Source organism: Amphimedon queenslandica, unplaced genomic scaffold, assembly GCF_000090795.2.
Source record: "Amphimedon queenslandica unplaced genomic scaffold, v1.1 AMPQUscaffold_12981, whole genome shotgun sequence".
NCBI classification, from domain to species: domain Eukaryota; kingdom Metazoa; phylum Porifera; class Demospongiae; order Haplosclerida; family Niphatidae; genus Amphimedon; species Amphimedon queenslandica.
The window spans coordinates 19490-28781 of record NW_003546783.1 but is presented as its reverse complement, the minus strand read 5'-3'; the positions used below and the strand labels follow the sequence as shown (position 1 = coordinate 28781).

At 35.5% G+C, this 9292-nt stretch overlaps 2 protein-coding genes across 2 annotated transcripts in view; both read right to left on the bottom strand.

Moving 5' to 3' along the window:
- Positions 1-1066: 1066 nt before the first annotated feature.
- LOC109585938 (kelch domain-containing protein 4-like) lies at positions 1067-3468 on the bottom strand. Its single transcript, XM_020002094.1, has 5 exons — positions 3223-3468; positions 2937-3175; positions 2090-2250; positions 1956-2024; positions 1067-1216 (listed from the first exon to the last, which is right to left on the bottom strand). The coding sequence occupies exons 1-5, from the start codon at positions 3456-3458 to the stop codon at positions 1067-1069; spliced, it is 855 nt and encodes a 284-aa protein (XP_019857653.1). The 5' UTR covers positions 3459-3468.
- The window catches only part of LOC100638400 (polyphosphoinositide phosphatase-like), a 15578-nt gene continuing 9706 nt past the window's right edge, over positions 3421-9292 (bottom strand). The window contains 8 exon segments of the mRNA XM_020002093.1: positions 3421-3517; positions 3626-4216; positions 4611-4907; positions 6738-6821; positions 6892-7060; positions 7376-7440; positions 7718-7862; positions 7911-8002. Of these exon segments, the coding sequence (XP_019857652.1) occupies positions 4646-4907; positions 6738-6821; positions 6892-7060; positions 7376-7440; positions 7718-7862; positions 7911-8002 (817 nt within the window). The 3' untranslated portion in view covers positions 3421-3517; positions 3626-4216; positions 4611-4645.

The window sequence follows — 9292 nt, the reverse complement described above, 5'->3', positions numbered from 1 at the left end:
TAGTGGGTGGGTCTTCATTTAGTAGGAGGAGCTGTGAACAGGTTTTACCAGCTCCAGGAGCACCAAGCATATTAACACGAGTAACAGTTAGATCAACACTCCCTTCCTCCATCCACTTCACTACAGCATCTATATAATATAATAAAATAGCATTATAATTAATAAACATAGCAGGAACTGTGTTGTCTATACACAAAGATGTCTATTACATTATTAGATTAGTGTGTGTTACATTAGTGAGTGTATTACCTAACCATTACAGATTGTGTGTATGTACTTATGATTGCTCTACTACAATGGATTCTGTTATGATTGTGAAAAGGTTTTATCAAAACAATAGATGGTTAGGAATCTCATTAGCTACTAATACATGAAATAGAATTATTTATTGGCCAGCAAGCATGAGCGTACCTCACATAAGTGAAACATGTGTTTGGTACATGTGCATGTACATGTATGTGTTAATACCTTGTATTCTTCTCTTCTGATATTCATTAATGTCCAGTACTGACTGTACTACCAAATCACCAGTACTAGATACTAATAATAATAATAATAATAATAATAATAATGTTTAATTAAGAGTGGGTGTGTTTGGGTGTCAACACGAGGCATTGTTAGCACTCATTTCACATTCACTATAAATTCACACTTTTAATGCTATAATTATAGTAAATTAATTTTAGTAGGCATGTATGATCATACATTAAGCCACACCCCTCACTCATTCTTTATTGTACAGCCAAGAATTATCATCTCTGATACAGGCCACTACCCAAAATCAATTAATTAAGCCTGATGTCTATTTTGATTCAGCCCTGACTGCATGGCATCAATGTTGAATCATGTCTGTTGCTCTGGCTGAACCAGGGCCATACTCCAGCATGGTTGTATCATGGGTGATTGCAGGCTGCCCAAAACCCATGATACAGGAATGTATCAGGCTGATCCTGATTGATACCAGTCATGATTCAAACTAAAATTTTTAATTGGCAGTGTAATATTATTATTATCAATACCTAAATAATTATCCACTCTTGTCAATACACATTGTATATGAATGTAGCTACTCACCAATTTCAATAAATCTTGTATCACTGAGGTATGAATCACCTCTCCTTCCTCCAAACTCAATTATCCAGTGAGTGGTCTGTGTCTCATTCCAAACTGAGAGAGAATTACGCCGTCTATCAGTGACACTGTCTGGTATATTAGTCTATATAATTAAAAATAATGATAAAATAATATATCTGGTTAATAAAATTAATCTCTCCTTCTCCTTTCTCCTCCATTGTCAATCACACTCACTTAAAAACTACTCATATAGCATAATGTTTCATTTTTTATCATATACACATGTCTATACTGACCAGTTGTACTGTATTAAATTGATTATTATTGAGGAACAGGGGCCTACAGGGTCCTGGGCCCCCATCAATTTTTGTTGATAATGATATTTATTGTTTGTTTTATTACCTACCACTTAGTAATAAAAATTAATCACCTCTTAATCATTTACAATACATTGCACAGCAGCAAATGTACAAGAAATGAGTAGTATAGGCAAAAACAAAACACTTGTTTTATATTAATCATTGTTAAAAATGTAAGAATTTGATGCTTTAAAATACGCAAAAATTATATTTTAGTGCACTATACAAGTACCAAAAAGGCGTGTGTCTAAATTTTCCGCGCGCTTCGCGTGCCACTCATCTCTGGGCCCTCTTATCATTTCCTTCCCAGCTACGCCCCTGTTGAGGAATGAAGTATACGTACAGACAGACAGATCACAGTGGTCTCGTACTAGTAGGACTCACTCATGCTCACCACAATTATATTATAATACTTACCAGTTCTTTCCATTTCATTTTGTTTATATTCAACAACCAACAGTCATTGGTACCCCCTCCACCCACCACTAGTAGGTGTGGTCCTGAGCTACAGTTGATCAATACACTGGAATGAGCATATCTCTCCTTAGGCCATTGTACTGATCCTCCAGGATTAGAAAACTTTGTACATTTCTAAAAAAATTCAATATTCATAAATCACACCCACACACTATAACGAAAAATCATAATACACTCACTACTGATGTATCAGTAAATTGAAATGTATACACATCATTACTGACTCTATCATTAATATCACCACCAAACAATATTGCAGTGGTATTAGTTATTGATGTTAAAGTGAACTGATCAGTAGGAGGTGGTCTCTCTCCAGTGACAGTTGGTGAAGTCCATTCACCTAAAAATAATAAAAATAATATGAACACACACACACTGTGAATTAGTCATATTGGACAAATGATTGTACATGTATATGTAAAAGGGGAGAAAATTTGGCACTTGAAATATGGCCATTAGAAAAATGAAGCTTCATCAAAATTTATATGCAAAGCCATGGATACAGTAGGTTACTATTGCCAAGAGAAGGAGTGAGGTATGGGGCAGGAACAAACCTTAACCACATTCCACCACTGTCTGGGGAGAACCTTGTACAGTATCTAATTACAAACTTGAAAATATTTATATTTTTATAACTATTAGAACACAAGAGATGGATACATTAGAACATAGTCTAGTGTGGATCAGACAGAACAGGGAGAGTTGGGATACCACAAGAACATTTAACCTGTCACATCCAGTTCTCAATACTGGACTATCTGACTCCTCCCTAGCAAACCAATTTTAAATAATGGGGAAACCCCTCAGTCTGTTGATAGTGACTAGTAAGTCAATGGGTATGTTAATCTCTGAGGAGACTGGTACTTACAATCAAGGTGCAAGCCCAGCGCTATAGGCTATAGTTATGGTAGTTGGGTACTAAGATGTAACCAGGAGGATTATGATGACATACACACATATAATAAGTACATCAAATTAATTACTGTATAAACTACATTTATAAACCTAATATCATATTATACTGACCAGTTTTTAATCTGTACATATGTACTTCATTGCAAAATTGAAAAACATCATGTCTACTGTACTGGGCACCAGGTTGTGGAGGGGAATTATTAGAAGATAGTCCATCTCCTCCAATTACTGCAAGATAGTCCTCGTCATTCACTTTTATTGCTATCATGCCAGAGTAGCCCTTCATCATAGGACTATGATGAGATGTAGTAGGAGAGAGTTCCTTCCAATTGAAGGTATCAACATTAAAACTATATATAATATCATAATAATATTTATCAGTAATTATTATGTTTACCTGTATAAACTATTATGAAAACAGTAACTATGACCACAATCTCCTCCAAAAAAGAATATTTCATTTCTAATGACAGCAGCAGCATATCCCCAGACACCAAGTGGAGGGTCACCAGTGGTAGGCTTTTGTACCCACTCACCAGTTGGTAGGTGACAGACCTCCACTACAGAACACATTGATTTCTTCTTCTCATTATTGTGTACTTCAGGGAGATCAGGCTGGTCCCCACCCCACATGTATAGGTAGTCTCCTACCTGTACTGTAGAGTGATCCCTCCTCTTCACTGGTTGATAGACTATAGATAAAAAGAGGACACAGTAATATAGTGAATAGTTATAATAAGCAGAGGATACAGAGGAGTAAAGTAAGGGAAAGAAAGAGAACAGGTCAACAGGTCACTTACTTGATGACATCTCCTCCAGTAAACAGCCTCTACAGTCTACACTATTAATAATAACTAGCTCAATAATAACATACCATACATATCTCACCTCACATACCCACACACTGCACTCAATTAATGTAGCAATGTACATTGTAGCTTGTGTTACCATAAATAATTTCAACATCAGAAAATAAACAATAACAAGCAAATGATAAACAATAACAACATAAGAGTGATAAACAAAAGAACAAAAGAGAGAGACAGTATTAATGGCAGTATAATATGAACATTTATCACAAGTAGTAGCTAATGGATTAGCTATGCTAATTTTAGCAATGCTATTATCACCAAAAATCAGCAACAATTCCAGTTCTAGGACATAGCATTAACTATTAACTATCAATGTTATTATTCAAACACACTCGTGGGATAAAACACACAAGCCACCACAGAAAGTGGTGAACACATAATCAAATAGTCATATATAACACACAATAAAATAATCATCTGTCAAATTGTGAGTACATAGCTATGTCATCATTTGAAATTGGACGAGGACCATATCTAGCTACTTTTTTTGCTTCCTTTGTCTTTCTTGTAGCATCATGTCTTAAACAGTTAAAAAGGAAAAAAATGAAAAAATCACTGACATTAATATTCTCTGTTACATCTACAAATGCACCTGCTATATTGACACAGTACAAACTCATGTAGTGGACTAGTGACTACATGTCAACAGTATGTGGCACTGACCACAAGAATGATTAAACTGAAGGAAACTGTAATTTAATAAGTATCTCAATAAACAACTGATTATATTGAAGGAAACTATAATTCAATAACATGGTTTCAGAGGCAACAGCCCATAGCATTAGTCTCCTGCACGGTGCACCTGCTTCTAAAAAAGGTGGCTGTTTTAAATGTGTAGCAGAATAATACATGTTCTCTGGCTAAATTTTGAGTGTTTTAGAAGTCAAACTGTTTCATTTTTTTCAAAAATCACTCAGTAGTATAATTGCTTTTGCCTTTCATAAGTCTTCATGCCCTTTTTTGAAGGATCCCTACACTCAAACCCATAGTAATCAATAGAACTGGGGAGACCATTGGGAGTACAATAAGAAGTGAAGGAGTGAGTGTTAGTAGTGACATTAGAGTCTTGTTGTTTGGGTGAGTATACTGATCACCAGTCCTCTCATCCTCAGGCTCACTGTCTGATGAATACTCATCAGCTTCTGCTGGCTCAGTCTGTGGTATACCAACACTGAATCCTCTTTTAGCAGCCATCTTGGAACTACTGGAGCTATAGGGAGAGAGAGAGGGAGGGGAAGGGAGGGAGGGAGAGAGAGAGAGAGAGAGAGAGAGAGAGAGAGAGAGAGAGGACAATAATGAGGTTATTGTATAGTGAAGGGGATAAAATTTGAACCATTTTGTAATTTTATTTTTACACGTTAGTAATATCAAAATCACTAATAGTAACTAGTAAGGTACATGTACATCAGGTTTCACAGACTTTGGGTTTAGGTTGTAGTAGAGAATCTTAATAATATTTTCATGAACATGTAAGATTGTGATTAACCTGATGTGTGTGTGTGTGTTTGTGGGCAGTTACTACATAATTAATTACGTACATATCTTACTTCCTAATAAGGACAACCATGACTATACATTAATGAACCATTAATTAAAAACTACTCAATCATAAATCAATAGATTACGCACGCACGCACGCACACACAAACACACACACACAGGTGGCAGAGTGCTCATAACACTAATTTTTTGTCAAACTTTTTACAAAGCAGAAGGACATCGATACGTATCAGAAAATGTCATAAAAATTTGGGATGATTTCGGAGCCAATTTTTGGAAAAACCATGGGCATAAAGTCTTGGGTATTTTTCAAAAATTAGCCGATTTCTTAAAATGGCTGTAACTTGAAAATTACGTGTCAGAAACAGCTCAAATGTTTTACACAGCATAAGGACATCATTATCCCGTTGATGTTTTTATGCTATGAAAATGTAATTAAAAATTGAAGTGATCTTGGAGAAAAAAACCATGGGCTACAAAACAGTGCATGTGTGTGTGTGTGGGTAGTTAATTAATTACGTACATATCTTACTTCCTAATAAGGACTACCATTACTACACATTAATGAACCATTAATTAAAAACTACTCAATCATAAATCAATAGATGACACACACACACACACACACACACACATGAAATTTAATTAATGATTTAATACCTACCTACATGTACATAAATATTTAAGTACCAATTAAAAAAAGCATGGCAGCATCTAGTTGTGAGATGACAGTAAAGAAAGACAGCATTCCCTGTAAGTCATGTATTTTAAAACAATTTATAATCAAAAATCAACTGTATAAACAAAGTACATGTAGCATACAGTGTCCTTTATATGTAACATAAACTATAACTGTGTGCATACTGCATAGGAGTAGTTAACATAAAGTTCAGTTACACAAACACCTTATCAGTTAAACCAATAGCTGAGTGAGGCTCAGACAGTGCAGGGAGAGTTGGGGCCCCATAAAAGATCTTTAACCCGCCATTTCTGGTTCTCAAGGCCAGACTGTCTGTCCCTTGCCCAGTAAGCATTTTTAAATAGAAGGGAAACCCCATATTCTGTTAATTTCGACTCTTAAGTCAATGGATGTGTTGAGCTTTGAAGATGCCATCGAGGTGCAAGCCCAGCGCTAGGCTATGGTTATGGTAGCTGGGTCCTGAGACATAGCCCGGGGGTTAGGTCGAAACACAAACACACACACACAGAGGTGGTATAGTGCTCATAACACTAATTATTAGTCAGAAACAGCTCAAGCTTTTTACACAGCAAAAGACATCAATATGTATCACAAAATGTAATAAAAATTTGGGATGATTTCGGAGCCATCTTTTGAAAAAAACCATAGACTACAGCCTTGGGTATTTTTCTATAGCATACACTTCCATTTAACAAACAGCACCTAGTGTACCAATTACATTCCTTACTGTATAAAATAACCTCCACATAAAGGACACCTCTCAAAATTTCTAGTCCTAAAGTGTCTATTATATAGAGGCTACACTGTATAATCATCTTATTTATTTATTTATTCCCCTACCCCACTTTCGTCTTCATTTTGTCTCTCACTACAAAAGGATTACCTTGAATAGCACCACCTTCACTATCAAGGGACACAACATTACTACAAACAAACAAAACATGTAAACAACAACAAAAATAAACAAAATAAAAATATCAACAAATTAACTTACTCTCCAGTCCTTACAACAGATGTGCTCAGTAGTCTATCAAAGTCGGTTAGTTCGTAAGTTTTGTATATTTCATCAAAACTGTTTCTGTCAGTAGTGTCATTACTAATATGAGGTATTGCTGGAGGAGTGGGTCCTTCTTCTTCAGGATCATCTTCAGCATTAGCAATAACTAGAAAAATAATATTTAATGATAAACATATTACAAGTAATTAGGAATATAACATAACTCTTAATTAATGTCATCAATGCAGTGTACATGTACATGTACATGCGTCAGAAAGTTTACAGCTGCACTTTTCAATTTTGACAAATATGGGCATATTATAGTACAGGGACTTTTGCTCCCTTTTGGAGCAACTTTAAAAATTTGTAAAAAACCCAAGCTTGATCGGAATCAGTTCAAACTTTCTACACGGTGTAAGTACAATGACATGTACAAATGTACATATAGACGTGTGTGTGTGTGTGTGTGTGTGTGTCAAACCTTGTCCTTCATATTGTGGTAAAGGTAGTGATGATATCAGTTCATCTTTCCACCATTTGGTAGGACTAAAAGTAAATATAAATACATTATCATACTCCAATTATTAAAAACAAACTATAATTTATTATTTTGGAAATTATGCTACACAAAATATTTCACTAGTTACATGTACAGTAGAAGAATGATAATTATTGGTTGTGTTAGCAATAGAAATAAGAATCTAATATTATTATTATAAAAGCTACTACAATATAACCTGATCTATGGAACATACATGTACATGTACAGTTACTTTATGAAATACATGTATACATGTACATGTACATGTACTGCCCCACCCACCTCTTAAACAGTTTCAGTGATTGTGATTCCCTAGCTGTCCTATGGTGTAGATAATAATCAGTTGATAGTTCCCATACATTGGCTTCTCCTTGTTTTGGTACAAACACTCCAAGGAACATGTTAATAGCCATCTGCTTGTCAGCGTCTAGTGGGTGTGGTCATGGATTAAAGCCATGGCCACTACCAGTCTTACCAGTGAATGTGTTCCTATAGTACCTCAGAGTGCTTGTGTATATGTCTCATCCATGATTCTTCATTGGAGCCACTTTACGATAAGTTTGTATCCTAAAAGAATAATAAATTAACTAGGTGAATGTAAAACATTGAAGGGGTGAGCCTAAGCAAGTAAAGCAATGTACATACAATAGATATTGACAGACTAACAATACTCATGACATTGCAACTTAAGCAGCTCAGAACTTGATTGAGTGCAGTGTAGTTCTTGACCTACCTTTGCAATCAAATCAAGTTTAGCATTTGGAAAGCATTAAAGATAGCTAGCGGAAACGGTCACTGCACAAATGAAAGTCACTGCACAATGATATGGCTAGATAGGCAACTGTAGCAATGTAGTCCAACTGTCCAAGTTAGTTCAGGCTGAGACTGACATTCAAAGTCATTCACATCAATAAAGATGGCATATCTGCTTTCTTGACATTCCTTGCAGCATTTGGACAGTAGTATGCGAGTACAGTAAGTCGAGTTATCAGCAAAAACAAGTTTCATAGTTACTTTATTGCATCTATAACCTTGCCTGGCTGTTGGAGAAGCCTTTGGACAGAACTTCTGTCTTATTTTGCTGCTAGAAAACTCATGACTTTTCCATGTGTGTTGGTCGCCATTTTATTTCATTGTGGCCACTCCCACTTTTAATGAAATATTGAAAACTGAATTTATATACCCTTTTCAATGCTAAGCATCTACCGTATTACGCATAAATAGGGGTGACGTACGTGTACATACATACATACATACATACATACATACATACATACATACATACATACATACATACTCGTCTCATTTATGTGGGGCTCGCTCAGGCTCGCCCCAATAACTAGGTGAATGTAGAACATTGAAGGGGCGAGCACAAGCTAGCATGGCAATATACAATGTTTAGATGTCACAAAGGCTAATGTTGTTGTTAAATTGTAACTTGAATGATACACATGCAGAGCAGCTCAGAACTTGTGACTTGCATGCATGAAAGGAAATTTTATAGCTTGCTCTTCTAGCTTTATTAGCAGTGAAGAATCTCAGTTGTAACTTTAATAAGTATAATTTAATTTTACTATGATATTTTCAAGCACAGTACTTTTAGACTCTCTTTTCTCTGATGACTTATGAGCCATTTGAAGTGCTTTTATATTCTGTCATTCAACCATAATTAATAAAAACTTGAAGATTTATGTGTGTTTTCTTGAATTTTCTCTGTTGACAAAGTGTCTTGACAAGAGATCAGTCCTATGTTGCTGCAAGTAAGATTGGCTAAGGTAGGTGCCATTTTTATTTCATTGCAACCACACCCACATCAATGAAAATATTTCATTACAATGCTACCGCATTAGATCATTG